The following is an 18,874-nucleotide window of genomic DNA, read 5'->3' on the forward strand; positions in this document are numbered from 1 at the left end:
GGTCTGTGGGGTCCATGGAGTCTGAGGGGTCCATGGGATCTGTGAGGTGCGTGGAGTCTATGGGGCCTGTGGGGTCTGAGGGGTCTGTGGGGTCCATGAGGTTCATGGAGTCCATGGGGTCTTTGGATCCTTGGCGTCTGTGGAGTCTCTGAGATCCATAGGGTCTGTGGGATCAATGGGGGTTTCTGGAGGCTGTGAAGTCTATGGGGTCCATGGGTTCCATGGCATCTGTGGGGTCTGTGGGGTCCATGGGGTCTCCGGGATCAATGGGGATCCATGGAGTCCATGCGGTCTGCAGGGTCTGCAGGGTCCGTAGGATCTCTGGAGTCCATGGGGTCCATAGTGTCTGTGGGGTCCATATGGGGTCCATATGGGGTCTGTGGGATCTCTGGAGTCCAAGGGTCCCGCGGGTTGGCTCCAGGAGCACAGTGCCCCACTGTGACAATGACATCCAGGGCGGTGGTGGTGGCGGCGGCTTGGGGACACGACGCTGTCCCTTGGGGGCCTTCGCTGTCCTCCTCCTCCTCCTCATCCATGGGGGCCACGTGTCGGGTCCCTCTGCTCTAAGGCACTGCCCATGGGGTGGCACGGCCCCCACGACCTCCGCGTGGGCACAGAGATTCCCTCCACGGCTCAGGGACACCTCTGGGTCTTCACGTGTGCCGGTGCAATGCTCCGGGGTCAGCCTGCAACGCTCTGGGGCCAGCGTTTCAATGCTCTGACGTCAGCCTGCAATGCTCTGGTGCTGGAGCGCAGTGCTCCGGTGTCAGCGTGCAACGCGCTGCCGCCGCTCTGCAATGCTCTGCTGTCAGTTTGCAAAGCTCCGGCGCTGGAGTGCAGCGCTCTCGGGTCAATATGGGATGCTTTGGTGCCAGCAAGCGATGCCTGCGTGTTGGTTTGCAATGCTCCACTACCAGCAAGAGATGCTCCGGTGCCGGTGTGCGATGCTGCAGCCAGTTGCAAGCACAGCGATGCTCCGGTGCCGGCGTGCGATGCACAGCACTGGTGTGCAACGCTCTGGTGCTCAGCTGCGTAATGCTCTGTTTGCTCGGAGGCAGATGTGCAGCTCTCTGGTGCAGGTTTGCGATGCTCCAGTGCTGGAAAACCGATGCTCCACTCATGTGGGCAGCGCTCAGCGCCGGCCTGCAGCGACGTGCAGTGCTCCAAAGTTGGTGTGAGGTTGCACCAGTGTGCAATGCGCAGTGCTGCTCTGCAACGCTCAGTGCAGCTGTGCAATGCTTGGAGACACTCTCCAATGCCCGGTGCAGCTCTGCAACACTCAATGCAGCTGTGCAATGCTTGGTGCAGCTCTGCAGTGCTCGGTGCAGCTGTACAATGCTCGGTGACACTCTGCAATGCTCGGTGCGGCTGTGCAATGCTTGGAGACATTCTGCAATGCTTGGTGCAGCTCTGCAACGCTCGGTGCAGCTGTGCAATGCTCGGTGCAGCTCTGCAACGCTCGGTGCAGCTGTGCAATGCTCGGTGCAGCTGTGCAATGCTCGGTGCAGGTGCAGCAGTGCCCGGTGCAGGGGCTTTGTCATCTCCCAGCCCCACCATGGGGGATTGAGGCACTTGAAGCAATGGGGGGTGGGGAGGGTGGGGGGGTCCGGGGGGGCTCTGCAGTGCCTTCGCTCTCCTCCTTTCCTCCATCGTATTTGCAATTAAAAAAAAAAACAAAAAACAAAAACACCCAAAAATCCCAAACCATCCACCCCAGCAAAACCAGTGCTGGGCTCCGTCTGCTCTTCCTCCTCCTCCTCCTCCTCCTCCTCCTCTTTTGTGATTTTTCTTTTTTTTTTTTTTTTTTTTTTTTTCAGCTTTCCCTCTTTTAAAAGTGCATTTCCTACAAAATGTGCAACACAATCTGAACCCTCCCTTTCTCATTGCGAGTCCACACGGTACCCGTCCACAGGAATGCATAGCTCGGGCACACGGGGACACGTGGGGACAACGCAGAGCAACAACTGAGCCGTGTCACCCCCCCCCCCCCCACTGTGGGGACAGCACCAGGAGGGTCCCCACCCCACGTCCCCACGGGCAGCGTGGTGCCACCGCGTGTCCCCATGCGCGTCCCCATCTGCGCCCCCCTCCCCCCCCCCCGCGTCCCCCCTCTGCAAGACCACAGCACCGCCTTGCTGTGCCAGCACGGCCCCACATCACGCTGCCAACGTGTCCCCACGTCCCCCTGTCCCCACATCACGGCGTCACCGCATCCCCACGTCCCCACATCACAGTGTCCCCACGGCGCAATGGAAGAGCGCAGCCACGTCCCCCAAATCACCGCCCCACGGCACCCGGGGGGCGCAGGGGTGGGTAGGGATGGGGGTTGGGGGGGGCTGGGGGGGGGTTTGTTCATTTCTACTCACGTAGAGGCATGAATGAATGAGTCCCAGCACCGCACACACGCAGCCCTGCGGGGCCACCGCCGTCACGAGCTGCGTCGGGTCTCAGCCTCGTCGCCAGGCTGGGGGTGGGGGGTGAGGGGGGGTGAGGGGGCCTAAAGGTCCTTGCAGGGTTATTTTTTTGTCCGTTTTTCACTTTTTTGTGTGTTTTTTTTTGTTTGTTTTTGTTTTTTTTTCCTCGTCGTTTTGTCGGTTTGGGTTGCTGTCGGCTTTTTTTTTTTTTTTTCCTTTTTTTTTTTTTGTTGTGTTTTTTTTTTTTTTAAATCCTTTTCCAAAAAAAAAAAAAAAAAAAAAAAAAAAAAGTTCCAACCTTCTTTCCTTTCCCTCTTCTCGTTTCCGTCCGGAATGGGATGGGTTTTGTGTTTTTTTTTTTTTTTTTTTTTTTTTTTTTTTTTTTGTTGGCTTTGTCATCATCATCATCATCGTCGTCGTCGCCGTTGTCGTCGTCGTTGTCATGATGGTGGTGGTGGTAAATGCACGCTGTCCGCCGGGGGCTCTGCGCCGGGGGGGGGTCCTCTCAGGGTGCCTAAAGCAGAGGAGAAGGGAGCGAAGGGTGGCACGGCCGCGCTATCCCAGGTACCAGGACTGCAGAGAGAAGGAGAGGCGGCGTTAGTGCTGCAGCCCCAGGCCTTGCTTTCCCCGTGGGGAGGCGGGGGGGGGATGGACACCCTGAGCCGGTGTCACTGGGCCACATCTCATGGCCCCTGTGCTGCTGGCCCCGCTGTGCTGGCAGCCTGCAACCAGCTGTGCTGGGGGTGCTGCACATCCAGGTGCTCCCATGCCGTGCCACCATGTCCCCATGTCACTGTGCTCCATGTCACCATGTCCCCATGTCACCCTGCCCCCTCCATGTCCCCATGTCACTGTGCTCCATGTCACCATGTCCCCATGTCACCCTGCCCCCTCCATGTCACCATGTCACCGTGCCCCATGTCACCATGTCCCCATGTCACCCTGCCCCCTCCATGTCCCCATGTCACTGTGCTCCATGTCACCATGTCCCCATGTCACCATGCCCCCTCCATGTCCCCATGTCACTGTGCTCCATGTCACCATGTCCCCATGTCGCCATGCCCCCTCCATGTCACCATGTCCCCATGTCACCATGCCCCCTCCATGTCCCTATGTCACTGTGCCCCCTCCATGTTACCATGTCCCCATGTCACCATGCCCCCTTCGTGCCCCATGTCCCCATGTCACTGTGCCCCCTCCATGTCCCCATGTCACCGTGCCCCATGTCACCATGTCCCCATGTCACTGTGCCCCCTCCATGTCCCCATGTCACTGTGCCCCATGTCACCATGTCCCCATGTCACTGTGCCCCCTCCATGTCCCCATGTCACCGTGCCCCCTCCATGTCACCATGTCACTGTGCCCCTCCATGCCACGATGTCCCCATGTCACTGTGCCCCCTCCATGTCCCCATGTCACCATGCCCCCTCCATGTCACCATGTCCCCAAGTCACTGTGCCCCCTCCATGCCACCATGACAGCATGCCCCCTCCGTGCCACCATGTCCCCATGTCACTGTGCCCCCCCATGTCCCCATGTCACCGTGCCACCTTCACACCCCCATGACACTGTGCCCCATGTCACTGTGTGCCCCTCCGTGTCCCCCAGTCCCCACATCACCGTGCCCCCTCCATGTCACCATGTCACTCCACCCCTCCACGTCCTCAAGTCACTGCAGCCCTCCATGTCTCCATGTCCCCATGTCACTGTGCTCATCCACATCTGCATGACCCCAAGTCCCTATATCTCTGTGCCCCTGCAAGTCCCTCCATGTCCCTGCATCACTGTGCCCCTTCATGTCCTCGTCACTGTGCTCATCCACATCTCCATGTCCCCAAGACCTCACATCGCTGTGCCCCTTCACATCCCCATGTCACTGTGCCCCTCCATGTCCCCACACCCCCATGTCACTGTGCTCAACATCCCCATGTCCCCAAGTCCCCATATTTATGTACCCCTCCATGTCACTGTGTCCCCGTGTGACCGGGCCCCTCCATGTCTCCATGCCCTTATGTCACCGTGCTCCTCGATGTCCCCACGTCCCCAAATCCCCACATCACTCTGACCACCTACATCCCCACATCTCTGTGCCCCTGCATGTCACCACGTCCCCATGTCACTGTGCTCATCCACATTCCCATGTCCCCAAGTCCCCACATCACTGTCCCCCTCTATGTCACCATGTCACTGTACCCCTCCACGTCCCCATATCTCTGTGCCCCTCCATGTCACCATATCTCTGTGCCCCTCCATGTCACCATGCCCCTCTGTCACTGTGTCCTTCCATGTCCCCATGTCCCCGCATCACTGTGCCCCTCCATGTCCCCACATCCCCTGCCCAGCTTTCCCTTCTGCCAGCAGCAAGACGGGTCCCCACCACCCCACACTGTCCCCACCAGTGCCACCCCACCGAGCAAATCCCCATTTTGGGGCCACTGTACCCCACCTCCCCACCCCCCCACGGCGATTTTGGGCATGGCTTCACCCCCCAGGGCGCTGCGGTGACACCCCCAGGGTTCTCCCCTTGGGGACAGCGCCGTCCCCAGCTCAGGGGTGGTGGGGCGGGGGGGCCCCCCACTGCTCTCCCATTGTCTCCAGCCTCCCCAAGTCCAAGTTCATCCCCGATGACCTCATGTCTGGTTTCCGTTGGCAACGAGACAGCTCGGGGGCCTCCGTTTCCCTTTAACCCTTCCTGGCCCCTCCACACATGAACCAAGCGCGCCGGGTCTCAGCCGCTCCCCGCTCCCCAACGTGTCCCCCCCCCCCCCCCCAATCTCACACCCAGCTATGGGGACACCCAGAGGCACTGCAGAGGACCCGCTGGGGGTGGCACGTTGCTCAGGACGTGGTGTGGGGGTGTCCCTGTGCCCGGCGATTCCACGGGGCCGTGGCTCCATAGCAGTGGGATGGGGGACGTGGCCATGGGGGGTCACCTGGAGACCCCCTGCTATCGCTGTGCCCACGCTGGGGACGCTGCAGCGACAAGGGTGACAATGCTCACGGTGCTGGCGATGCCCACGGCGGCGGTCGGACGGCGGCGACGCCCACAGCACAAATCCCCACGGCTGCAGTGCCCACAGCCTGGCAGCGCAGCCCACCACGGCGATGCCCGAAGCAGTAACAACGTGCTGGCAGTGCCACAGCAGCAATGCCCTCCGTGGCAATGCCACAGCTGCAGTGCCTGAGGCAGTGGTGCCGTGGTGACACCACGATGCCCATGGTGCCAATGCCACGTTTGCAAGAGCACGGTGGCGATGCCCACGGCAGCGACACCACGGTTGCAATGCCATGGCATCAATGCTACAAGTTGCAACGCTCACAGCAGCAATGCCCGCTGCTGCAATGCTTACAGTTGCAGCACTACAGCAGCGGCGTTCACAGCTGCAGCACCACAGCAGTGATGCCCACTATTGCAATGCCCACAGCTGCAATGCCCACGGTTGCAGTACCACTATTGCAATGCCCACGGTTGCAGCACCACAGCAGTAATATCCACTATCGCAATGCCTACAGCTGCAATGCCCACGGTTGCAGTGCCATGGTTGCAATGTCCACAGCTGCAATGCCCACGGTTGCAGCACCATGGCAGTGATGCCCACTATTGCAATGTCCACAGCTGCAATGCCCACAGCTGCAGCACCACAGTTGCAATGCCCATGTTTGCACCATCATGGCAGTGATGCCACAGCTGCAATGCCTACAGCTGCAGCACCACAGCAGCAATGCTCACTGCTGCAATGCCCACAGCTGCTACGCTCATTGTTGCAGCACCACGGCAGCAATGCTCACTGCTGCAGTGCCCACGGCTGCATTGCCCACTGTTGCAGCACCACGGCAGCAATGCCCACAGCTGCAACGCCATGGCAGTGATGTCCAACTATTGCAGTGCCCACAGCTGCAATGCCCACAGTTGCAGTACCACAGTTGCAATGCCCATGTTTGCAGCACCATGGCAGTGATGCCACAGCTGCAATGCCTACAGCTGCAGCACCACCACAGCGGCAATGCTCACTGCTGCAGTGCCCACAGCTGCATTGCTCATTGTTGCAGCACCACGGCAGCAATGCCCACAGCTGCAACGCCACGGCAGTGATGTCCAACTATTGCAGTGCCCACAGCTGCAATGCCCACTGTAGCAGCACTATGGTTGCAATGCCCACTGTTGCAATGCCCACAGCTGCAGCACCACGGCAGTGATGCCCAGGATTGCAATGCCCCCTGTTGCAGTGCCCACGGTCACACCACCACGGCAGCAATGCCCACTGCAGCACTGCCGCAGCACGGTGCCCACGGCGGCGACGCTCACACTGATGCCACACAGGGCGAGGGCAGGAGGGTCCCCCCAGCACCCGCCCCATCTCACCTGTGCCTGATAGATACTCCCAGGATCCCTTGGTCCTAATCCCACGAAGGAACGGTTCGCAGGGGGCGTGCCTGGTGCAGAGTAGGCTGGGGAACAAACGAGAGCTGATTAACGGCGCTGTGGGTGCCAATGCCATCAACCCCCCGCTGCAGGGATGGGCATCCCAGGCACCCGGAGCTGGGTGATGTTCCCAGCCCCAGGGCTCGGCCGTTCGGCGCGGTGCCACGCAGCGCCCACCATGGGATGGGGTCCGGCAACGGGACCCCACGGAGGTGGTGACAGCGGGCTCTGTGCCCCCTCGGGACAGCCAGCCGTGCCTGGGGGGGACTGGCACTGCCCAGCCCCCTCCCTGAGGCCGTGACTGATCTCAGGCCACGCGCTGTCCCCTCGTCACATCCCACCACAAAACGTTAATGCCACCAACACTCAGCACCCACGCTCCGGCTGTTGGCACCTGGGGACAGCGGCCCACGGGCTGCTGGTGGTGTCCCCGTGGTGCAGTGACACGGGGACATTCCCCACCGCCACAGCGCTCCCGAAACCCCCGCAGCCCCACAGATTGAAATCCCCAGGAACAGAGCACAGGGGGCTGAGCTCGTTAGCCGCCACCGCTAATGAAGCACAGTGCTGACATCCGGGGGGGGGCTTGGCCAGCCTTCCCGCTCCAGCATCACCCCGCAGCCGGTGGGGACCCTGCTATATGGGCCCCCCCCGAGCCCAGCGCCGCGCCGTCCCCGCAGCACCGCTGGGGAAACCGAGGCACGGAGAGGCCCAGCCTGGGCTCACGGCTCCGCCGCCTTGTCCTGCTCCGCCGGCCTCCCAGGGGGGGCCACGAGGCTCCTGCCGGTCCAAGGGACCAACCTGGAGCCCCACACCCCCCCAGGGGGTGGGAAGAACGGGGCGCCGTGCGCCCTTGGTCGCCCTGCCCGAGACCTGGCAAACTCGTGGCACGCGTCCCGGAGGAGGTTGGGGGGGCCGGCGGGTGGGCGGGCGCCGCGGGGGTGCTTACTGGGTGACGTCGGTGAGGTCGTCCCTCCCTCCGAAGTTGTCGTGGCTGATTTGGTGTCAGGAGAGACGGCCAAGCGGGGCATGCCGGGGGGAGGTGGCGGTGCCAGCATCTGCGTGGGCAGGTAGTGGCTGGGCACTTTCACTTGACCACTTCCATTTAACTGGGGACACAACACAGACACAGAACACAAAAAACAGCACAGAGGCATTAGGGAGGGCGGCGCGGCCCTCGGTGGCACGAGTTTGCTGGGTCTCAGAGCTGACGGAACCGATGAGACCCCACCTGGGGGTCGCAGGGTGGGGGGATCACAGTGCCAGCCTCGATCCGGCCCGACCCCGCATGGGAGGGGCGGCTGTGCCCCCCGCAGTGGTGCCAGACCCTGGAGGGGCTGAGCAGGGGGTCCCCAGGACCCTCCGTGTTTGGTGCCGGAGCTGTGGTACGCAGGTCTTGCGGGCTGCTGCAGGGATGGAGGTCACCACTGGTGTCAGTGCAAAGGGAGCGTGGTGCAGGGAGCTGGGTGCGTGGGGTGCATCCGGTGCCTGGGGTGCGGGGAGCTGGGTGCATGGAGTGCCTGAGCTGCTGGGTGCATGGTGCACAGGGTGCACAGGGTGTCTGGGGTGCTGGGTGCATGGCGTGCATGGGGTGCTGTCTGCATGGTGCACAGGGTGCACAGGGCGCATGGGGTGTTGGGTGCATGGTGCACGGGGTGCTGGGTGCATGGGGTGCATGGGGTGCAGGCTGCATGGTGCACGGGGTGCTGGGTGCACAGCGTGAGTGATGCATGGAGCACGGGGGTGTTGGGTTCATGGTGCACAGAGCGCTGGGTGCACAGAGGGCATGGGGTGATGGGAGAATGGGATACATGGGCTGCTGCATGCACAGAGTGCACAGAACGAGGAGTGCATGGGGTGCTGGGTGCACAGTGCATAGGATGCACAGAGTGTTGGGTACGCAGGGCGATGGGAGAGTGGGGTGCACGAGGTGCTGGGTGCACGGAGCACTGGGTGCACAGGGTGAGGGGTGCAGGGGATGCTCACAGTGCCAGGTGAAAGGCACGCTGTGTGCACGGTGCATGGGGTGCACAGGAGGCTGGATGCATGGCACACAGATGCACGTGGCACACAGCTCAAGGTGCTTGGCTACACCTGAGCACCATTGCAGGGGTCGCCGAATGCGTGGGCTGGGGGCTGGGTGCTGTGCTGGGTGTACACAGTGCGGGGCGTGGAGGTGATGGGTGCACTGGGAGCACAGAGGACGCTGGGTTTGAGGCATGCTGGGTGCACGGGGAGCCGTTTGTGCAGAGGGTGCTCAGTGCACGGCATGCTGGATGCGCAGGGGGCAGGGACGGGCGCACAGCAGGACCCCCCCACCCCCAGGACCCCCCCCACCCCCAGGACCCCCCCAGCAGGATGCGGCGCGGGCCGACGGGTCCCCAACTGCTGCATGGGCGCACGGACCGACGGGGCGCGGTGAGCTCCAGGACGGTGCCTCTCTGCAGACGCTCACACCCACAGCCCACCCCCCAACAACCCACCCCCTCTCCACGTGACGGCTCAGCCCCGCAACCTCATCACCAACCACCAAAGCGCCAACTCCATTTCTGCACCAAACCAATGCCAAGGCTCGTTTGGGGCCACAAAACCCCAAGCGCCGGGTGCCGGCACCCCACGGAGAACCTCACCACCTCACACCCCACGTCCCCACCGCATCGCACCCCAATACATCACACCCCAATACGTCACACCCCAATACATCACACCCCAATACATCACACCCCAATACGTCACACCCCAATACGTCACACCCCACTGCATCACACCCCACATCCCCATGCGGCGACACCACAAATCCCCACGGTCATGGGGATGATAATGGTTCTTGGGTACCCCGTCCCCACGGGATGGCTGCGTCCCCCTGGGGTGGCCGTGTCCCTGCTGTGGGACCGGTGCTGGGATGTGGGAGCCTTACCGGTCCGGGCTGCTGGTTGGACGGGTCGCAGGCCAGCGAGACGAGATCTTTCAGTGGGTCCTGCGGGTTGAGATGAGGCGGGTACCGGATGGCCGTGTGTGGGAAGTAGGTGGAGGCCGTCTGGGGGAGAATGGAGGTGGTGGGGAAATGCAGCGTGGATGAAGGATGCGGGCTGCGAGCGATACCTGCGGGCGGAACAGGGACGAGGGGTGAAGGGAGGGGACGGCGTCACCGAGAGCCCACGGGGGTCCCGCGTCACCCCACGGGGGTCCCGTTTCACCCCACACCCCCGGCTCACCGCTGTGCACCGCGATGACGGGACGGTGGTGCTGCGTGAAGCTGCTCAGGCGGGGTGAGGAGTCCTGCGGCGAGGGGCTGTTGAAGGGCGATTTGTCCATCTCTGTCTTCACGTTGGGGGAGATGCCTGTGGGGCCGGGGGGGGGGTTGGTGGTGTTAGGGGGCGAGCGCCCCACGGCGATGGGTGCTATGGGGGGGCTGCGTGTGCAAACCTCGTTTGTTTGCAGCAGCTGCACGCAGCCGCGTTGTGCACTTGTGCACCTTTGCGTGCGTGCTGCGCAAAGATCTGTGCGGGTGTGCGACGCTGTGTGTGCATCTGGGCACCTGTGTGTGCAAGTGGATGTGCAGCAGCACGAGTGTGTGTGCACGACCTGCGTGTGCCTGAGCGTGCCGCGTATGTGCACCAGCACGCTGCCGTGCACGTGAGTGTGCACGAGTGTGTCCGTGCACGCGCATCCTGGGTGCTCACACCCCCCCCCCCCGGCGCCGTGGGCACCCACAGAGCCCCGATGTGGGGCAGGACGTGGGGGCTCACTGCTGGCTTCCTGAACCGTGGGGGTGGGTGGGTTAATCCCCCCCAGCTTTAGCCGTGGCCATTTGGCCCTGGTGCTGCTAATGGGTTTAGTGCCGTCTGAGTCGCTGCGTTAGGAGGATTTCCCGGAACATCCAGTACAGGATTGCTGTAAAGCCCACCACGCTGAGCACGTCCTGCTGCCCCCCCCTCCGCAACGGGATCAGCCCACTGCCAACCTCCTCCTGCCCCCTCCATGGCCTCATGACACGGCCTCGGCCTGGGGGCACGGTGTGGCACATGTGGGGCACAGAGTCTGGTTTGTATAGGGCACAGAGCCTGGCTCATATGGGGCACAGATCCTGGCTCATATACGGCACCATTCCCAGCCCATATGGAGCAGCGTCCCTGGTCCATATAGGGCACAGTCCTCAGCCCTTATGGGGCACAGACCCTGGCTCATACGGAGGCACAGTTCCTGCTTTATATAGGGCATCATTTCCAGCCCATATGGGGCACAGTCCCTGGTCCATATAGGGCACAGTCCTCAGCCCTTATGGGGTGCAATCCCTGACCAATATTTGGCACATTCCCTGGTATATATGGGGCTCAGTGCCTGGCATACGTGGGGAACAGTTAAAGGGCCATATAGGGCACAGGCCATCTTCTGTATGGGGCCCAGTCCCAGCCCTCTTTGGGTCACAAGCCCTGGCCTATATAGGGCACAATCTCCAGCCCATATGGGGCACAGAGCCTGGTCTATATGGGGCACAGAGCCTGGCACATGTTGGGCACAGTCCCTGCTCCTCATAGGGCACAGTCCATATGGGGCACAGTTCTCTGGACATGGAGCACACAGTGCCCTGACCATATGGGGTCTGGGGGCCGCTGTGGGGTTGACCCCACATTTAGGGCAGCCAAGCTTGTGGTGGGGCAGCACGGCGACCTACAGCAGGCATTGGGGAACAGACCCCAAGAACTTGAGAACATCACCAAGAGGACAACACCACTCTGGAATGAAAACCCCATTGGGAAGGGTTTTTCTCCCACCGCACACAAAATCCCATTCATCTTCCTCATGGGCTCTGTGCCCCCTGCCCTGCTCCCCTGGCACCCCACAGCTGTGGGATGGGGTCCACGGGGTGTGGATCCCATCCTACCGTTGGGGTGTGGGATGGGATGGGGGGGAGATGAAAGCAGGGGGGGCTCAGCTGCCCATAAGGTGCCCCAGGGCGTGGGAGCCGCCGTGCCAGCCCCGCAGCATCGCTTTAATTAGCCCAACCCACCCCAGCCCCCCCTTTTTCTTAATGAACAGCTAATTGGGGCTGTCTAGACAGGAAAGGAAAAAAAAAAAAAAGGAAAAAAAAAAGCAAAGCAAGAAAGAAATCTGTCCGCAGTGCAAACGGCAGCTGTGGGGCTGGGAGAGGCTGCTGTGGGGTGGCTCTATAGGGAGCGTGTGCCTAAATGGGGGGGTCCCAAGGTAACCCCATAGCACCTATTGGGGGTCTGTGTCTAAATGGGAAGGATCCTATAGGAAATGGGGGGTCCTGTAACAAACCCACGGCACCTATGGGGGGCCCTACAGCAACCCCATGGCACCGATGGAGGGTATCTGTCTAACTGGGGGGGTCGTATAGCAGCCCCACGGCACCTATAGAGGGTCTGTGTCTCAATGTGGGACTGGCAGCACCTCTGACCCAGGGGCCCCATAGCACTGCACCAACACAGAGCTCCTTCGCTGCCCTATAGGAACACCACAGCCCCTGCAGGGAACCCCCGACCCGCTGCGCCCCACGGCAGCCCCACAGGGGGCAGCCCCACACGTACCCCCTTCCATGTCCTCTGTCCAGTTGCGGCTGCTACTCGTGGGTGAGTTGGACGAGGTGTAATACTCGCCGCCGGGGCTCGTGTCGATGTCATCCTCCATGGAGCCAGACTTGTGCCGTTTGCTCCTGAGAACAGCCAAAGGTCAGCGTCCCCTGCCACGCTACGGGGCTGCTGTGATATCAGTGGGGCGACCCCAAGGGAGGCAGCCACAAGGACCCCATCCTGCCACGGTCCCCAGCCCCGTGGTGACGCTGGGATGTGCTGTGCCCACGGGGACGCACCCAGAGCCCTGCAGCAGGGGGGCTAAAATCTGGTAGGGTGTGAACACACTGCAGTGCAAAACCCATCCTGGGGTGCCGACCCCAGCAGCGGGGGGGGGGAAACCACACTGGGGTGCAAAACTGCGTTGGGATGCAAACCTGTGGCCGCATGCTGACACAGCACCGGGGTGAAGAAACCACAGTGGGGTGCCGACACCATGATGGGGTGCAAGAAATGGTCGTGGGGTGCAAAACCCAATACTGGGCTGCCAAGCCCACACCAGAGTGCTGAAACTATTCTGGGAAGCCAAAGCTGCGCCAGGTTTCAGAACCACGTTGCCAAGACCGTATCGGGGTACCCAAAATGTGCCGGGGTACCCGAACCGTGCCGGGGTACCCAAATGGATGCACGGTACCACAGCAGCAGTGCAGCAGCCCACTCCCCCAGCTTCCCCCCACCCACCCCGCAGTGCAGGCAGCCTGGCAGCACACGGCAGGACCCGACGTGCCCATGCCATCCCACACAGCCGTGCCTGGACCGGTCCCGGCATCGCCCCCGCGTCGCCCGGCGGCACCCACCCGCTGGAGGAGGTGCTGGGCAACGTCCTCCTCATGCCCGTGCTGGAGGGGTTCAGGTCGTAGGCCAGGTGGCCCTGCAGCTCCCCCAGGGAGAAATTTGGGCCCGTGCCCGTCACCACCGGCGCTGTGGGGAGAGGATGACATCGGTAAGGGCACAGCGACACCCCAGGGCGGCACCGGTAGGGTGGGCGCTGGAGAAGGGGCTCTGGGATGGCACTCACTTCGGGACACCTGGATGAGCTCGGTGACACTGAACACCCCCGAGGTGACGAAGCTTTCCTGGAAGTCTGTGGAGTCTGTGGTTGGAAGGAGAGAGCATGAGTGGGGGTCCCACGATGCCCTGTGCACCCACATCTCCTCCTGTGCGCCCAGAAGGAGCAGAGCCCTGTCCCCCACCCCTTCCACGTGTGGCCGTGCTGCACCCAAGGGCCCCGCCAGCTGCTAAGCTGCTATGGGATGCTCGCCCCGTAGAGCAGGGTGACGCGTTCCCACCGTGTCCCCAAATGCCCCACAGACCAGGGTGCTGGCACCCCACGTGGTGTCCCCACTGCGTCCCCTCTTACCCAGCGTGTTGGGCTTGGTGTCCTCCTGGTCCGAGGCGATGCCCGTCCGGGGACTGCTGCTCTGCTCGGAGTCTGGGAGAGGGAAAAAGGGATTGAGAGGTGGGGAAACTGAGGCACGGCCATCCCCAAAGGCTGTAACCCACAACCAAAGCGGCACATCCCTGCTCACGGGGACCCCCGGGGCTCCTCACACGGCGGCAGGGCTGGGGACGGCCTTACGCAGACGCTCCCCATCCCTCCGGGGCTGTGACACGGCCACCTCCCCGCCGACATCCCCGCTTGGCCCTCAGCTAAAAATACACAGCAGACGCTGAGCTCAGCAGCCATGGGAGCATCCTTCCTCCCGACCCCGGCACACGGCGCATCCCGGGCCCTGCGGAGCCCTCCAAGCATTCACCCATCTTTATTATTTTTATTCTTTTTTTCATTTCCCCCCCCTCCCTCCTCCTTCTCCCACCCCTTTGGCCGTCAGCAGTGCTGCCTGATGCCAGGAAAAGGCTGAGACAATCCAAACAGCGCAGCCACAACACCGCCGCCCGCCCGCCGCTTTCTTTTCTCCATTTCTTTTATTATTATTATTATTTTTCTTTTTTTCCTTCAACGTTTCATTCTTTCCTTTCTTTTCTCCCCCCCGCCTTTTCTCCCCCAACAGCCATTTTGTGCCCCATCCCACCCAACACCCCACTCCGCTTCCTCCGGAGCGGCCATTTTAGGGAGCAGAAATTCCCCCTTCCGTTCAACGCGGCACCGTTGGCTTTTTCCCCATTCCCCCCCTTTTCCCCCCTAATTTGGAAAACCAAAGCGTGCCCCATCATCATCTGGAACGTGGGACCCCCATCCCCACGTGCCCGACGCTGGATGCAGCCCCCCTTTGCGGCGCAGCGCCGACGCGGTGCGGCTCTGGATGTGGTTAGAGATGGAGCACGGCCAAGTGTGGGATGGTGGTGAGCAGCTCCGGGCTCAGTGCTGCAGCGCCGCTCCCCCCAGCGCCTCACCCCACATCCCGTGGGCTCTTGGGTCACCCCAAGGTCCCGACGTGGCTCTTCCCACCTCCGTCACCCTTTGCTCGCACCTCGGCATCGTCTGTGCTCGCCGGACGCTGCCCCTCGCGCTCCCCTCTGTTGCACCACCACACCACAAATGGACCTTTGCTCCCCTCACAAGGATGACCCCAAGGCCCTGTGGTCACCCCAAGGTATCTCCCGTGGTCCCTCCATCCCACCATGACACCAGGATGCTCCTCACAGCCTCTCGGCTGCACCACGACACAAGGATGACCGCGTGGCCCTATGGTCATCCCAAGACGTCCCAAATAGCACTTCCACTCCCCAGATATCTCCGGTGGTTATCTCAAATGGTTCTTCTCCCTCCCAAAATACTTCACTGGTCACCCCAAGACGGACAACACAGCACCTTCATTGCCCCAGATACCTCCTCCAGCTCTTTGGTCACCTCAAGATGCCCCAATGGCTCTTACACCCCCCAAAATACCACCCGCAGCCCTCTGGTCATCCCAAAATGAAACTAGATGATCACTGTGGTCCTTTTCAGCGCAAGCCATTCTACGATTCAAATGGCTCTTCCACGCTCCAGATACCTCCCATGGCTCTTTGGTCAACTCAAGATGCCCCAAATGGCTCTTCCAACCTCCAAAGCACCTCCCACAGCCCTCTGGCCACTCCAAGGTGCCCCAAATGATTCTTCTGCCCCCAAAAATACTTCATTGGTCAAACCAAAATGACCAACGCAGCCCTTCCATCGCTCCAAATATCTCCTCTAGCTCTTTGGTCGCCTCAAGATGCCCCAAATGGATCTTCCACCCCCTAGAATATCACCCACAGCCCTTTGGGTCATCCCAAGATGCCCCAGATGGCTCTTCCATCCCCCAAAATATCATCCATAGCCCTTCGGTCACCCCCAAGATGTCCCGAATTGCTCTTCTCCCCCCCGGAACACTTCAATGGTCAATCCAAGATGGCCAACACAGCTCTTCCATCACCCCAGAAACCCCCGAAGGCCCTCTGGTCACCCCAACATGTCCCAAATGGCTCTTCCACCTCCCAAAATAACACCGTAGACCTTTGGTCACCCCACGATGCTCCCCTAAAAAACCTCACTGGTCACCCCAAACGGTTCTTCTCTCACAAAAGACCTTCCTGAGGTCACCCCAAGACGCCCCACCCCCCAAAATCACCACCCGCATCCCCACGTGCACCCTACATCCCCCCCTCACTCCTCTGAACCCCCACGAGTCCTTCACTCACCCATCCCTTCATCCCCCGTTGGGGTACCCCAACCCACCGCCCCCCCCCCAGGCACACCCCCGTGCCCTCCTATCTCCAATTCTCCCATCTCTCAGGTTCTCCCACCCCCATCAGGAGCCCCGTTACGGGGCTGGGGCCCCCCCGGCAGCCCGGGGCTGTGTGTGCCAGCACATTTCTGGCTGCCTCGCCGCGCCGCAGCGGCCGGCCAAGCTCTGTGCTCACCGCCATGTGACGGCTGCCTGCGGCCGGCCAACGCTCACTAAAATGGCGTGCCTTCCCCCCCCCGACCCCCCCACACCACCTAAAGGGGCTCGGGGGGGTCCCCGTAGCCAGCATTGAGCTCAGGTACAAAGGGGAGGTGCGGGCACCCCAAAGAGCTGCACCCCGTAAGCAGTGTTGCTGTTGGGAACCCCCCCACACGCCCCTTTCATCACGTTTTTTTCCTTTTGCTGGGGGGGGTCTGCAAGCAGGAACTGGGGGGGGGGACACGGGACGTGTAGGGCATGGGGTTAAGTGCCAGCGTTCCCCCCCCCCCCAGCGCTGCGCTGAGTCTGGGTGCCCAAACAGGTCGATAGCTCTTAAAAATAGCAAAGTGTGTGCTCGGGGAGGGGGGGGGGAAGGCAGGGGGGGCTGATAGGGGCTGCCCGGGCGCGCTGGCAGCCTGGCACTGTGCCACCCATTGAATTATGGCCTCCCCGGGTTGGCAGGGTGCCCCCACCCCATGGCACCGCCGCTTGGGAACGGCCCCACTCCCCCCCCTCAACCCCCAGCAGTCCCCGCTGGGGCCTCACCACCCCAATTGGGGCTGTCCCCGGGGGGGGGTCCCTGCCGGTCGGGCTCCCCCAGGGCTGAGGAGAGCCCTGGCTGTGTGCCCGAGTGCTGACGGTAACAGGGCACGGCGTTACTGGCAGCAGTGTGGGGGGAGATGCTTGGTGTGGGGGGGGGCCGTAGGGGTCTCTGTGTCTCTGTTTCCCCAGGGTTAACAATCCCAACCCCCCCGGTCCCTCCCTCTATGGCCGTGCAGCCCCTCAACCCCCCATCATAGGACCGTCAGAGCGACCAGCCATGGGAAGCTGAGCTGTGGGGCTGTGGGGTGCGATGTGGGATCCCCCCCCCACCACCCCATTAGCACAGCTCTCCCCACTGCCCCATACAGAAATCCCCATACAGAAATCCCCACACACAGACCCCCACACACAGACCCCCACATACAGACCCCCACACACAGACCCCCCATGTCCAGACCCCCACACACAGACCCCCACACACAGACCCCCACATACAGACCCCCATATCCATACCCCCACATACAGACCTCCCCACACAGACCCCCACACACAGACCCCCACATACAGACCCCCATATCCAGACCCCCACACACAGACCCCCACATACAGACCCCCATATCCATACCCCCACACAGACCCCAGCCCTGTCCTGCTTGCACAACCCCCCATGTAACATCCCAGCAGACCAAAGCCCGGCTCAGCCTGGCTACCCCTGAGCCCCCCCAGCCCCAAGGCCCCCCATTCCCACTGCGGTGAGTTTGCCAGCTCTCAGCCCCCCCCTCTAAATCCGCACCCAACTGAACGGGGGCTGCCGGCTGCTTGGAGGTGGCTGCTGCCACGTTTGCTGGTTGCAGCCAGCTGGCCCAGGCGGGCTGTGAGCTCTGAGCCGCTGCTGCTGCTGTCCTCGGCCGACCCCGAGAGAGCGGAGACGGCGGCGGCGGCGCGGGGGGAACGGAGCCCCCCCCCAACATAGAGCTGGGCTGCCGCCAGAGCCGGGACAGATGGCAGGGGACAAAGGGACGGGAGGGGCGGTCGGTGATGTTGGCCCCTGCTCGTTAGCAGGGGATGGGGTGACCCCCCTCCTAAGGAAGCGATGGGGCCCTGTGAGTTTTTCCAGGGGACGGGGAGATGTGTGTGCACCGAGATGCTGGCAGGAGGCCCTGGGATGTGGGATGGGGAGGGGGGGAAGGGGAAGAAGTGGAGAGAAAATGGGGGGAGGAAGAAAGGGAAAGGGAAGGTGAAAGGAGAAAGGAGGAAAGGGGAATAAGAGGGAGAGGAGAAGGAAAGAGAAGGAAAAATATGAAAATGAAAGAAAAAGGGGGAAAGGGAAAGAGAAAGAAAAGCATGAAAATAAAAGAAAAAAAGAAAAAGGGAAAGAGAAAGAAAAAGAAAAAAAGAAAAAGAGAAGAAAGAGAAAGAAAAAGAGAAAGAAAAAAGAGAAAGAAAAAGAGAAAAAAGAGAAAGAAAAAGAGAAAGAAAAGTACAAGAAAAAGGAATGGAAAAGAAAAAGGATAAGAAAAAGAAAAGGAAAAAGGGAAAGGAAGAAAAGGGAATGGAAGAAAAAAGGATAAGAAAAAGAAAAGAAAAAGAAAGAAAAAGAGAAGGAAAAAGAAAAAAGGATAAAGAAAAAAGAAAAAGAAAGAAAAAAAGAAAGGAAGAAAAAGAGAATGTAAAGAAAAGGAAAGAAGGAAAGAAAAGGAAAAGGAAAGAAAGAGGAAAGAAAAGAAAGAAAAAAGAAAAAAAGAATGAAATGGGAGGAGGGAAGGATGGGGGGCAGGAAGGAGGACGGCAGTGATAGGCACTGAGCTACGGCACAGCACAACCCTACAACACAACCCTACAGCACAACCCTACAGCACAACCCTCACAGCACAACCCTACAACACAACCCTACAGCACAACCCTACAACACAACCCTACAGCACAACCCTACAGCACAACCCTACAGCACAACCCTACAGCACAACCCTACAACACAACCCTACAACACAACCCTACAACACAACCCTACAACACAACCCTACAGCACAA

At 61.1% G+C, this 18,874-nt stretch overlaps 1 protein-coding gene across 11 annotated transcripts in view; it reads right to left on the bottom strand.

Moving 5' to 3' along the window:
* Nucleotides 1-1,783: 1,783 nt before the first annotated feature.
* NFIC (nuclear factor I C) overlaps nt 1,784-18,874 on the bottom strand; it is a 40,359-nt gene continuing 23,268 nt past the window's right edge. For 4 of the 11 annotated variants that reach the window (XM_085212035.1, XM_085212034.1, XM_085212032.1 and 1 more), the window contains exons 3-11: nt 13,792-13,863; nt 13,450-13,524; nt 13,229-13,352; nt 12,390-12,514; nt 10,053-10,178; nt 9,755-9,939; nt 7,787-7,946; nt 6,778-6,863; nt 1,784-2,987 (exon numbers count right to left, since the gene is read on the bottom strand). In XM_085212035.1, coding sequence (XP_085068161.1) covers nt 2,970-2,987; nt 6,778-6,863; nt 7,787-7,946; nt 9,755-9,939; nt 10,053-10,178; nt 12,390-12,514; nt 13,229-13,352; nt 13,450-13,524; nt 13,792-13,863 — 971 coding nt within the window. In that variant the 3' untranslated portion in view covers nt 1,784-2,969. The remainder of the gene's footprint in view (nt 2,988-6,777; nt 6,864-7,786; nt 7,947-9,754; nt 9,940-10,052; nt 10,179-12,389; nt 12,515-13,228; nt 13,353-13,449; nt 13,525-13,791; nt 13,864-18,874) is intronic. The other 7 variants (XM_085212030.1, XM_085212033.1, XM_085212037.1 and 4 more) reach the window with 7 other exon arrangements.

This window comes from Meleagris gallopavo, chromosome 30 (genome assembly GCF_905368555.1).
Source record: "Meleagris gallopavo chromosome 30, MGAL_WU_HG_1.1, whole genome shotgun sequence".
NCBI lineage: Eukaryota > Metazoa > Chordata > Aves > Galliformes > Phasianidae > Meleagris > Meleagris gallopavo.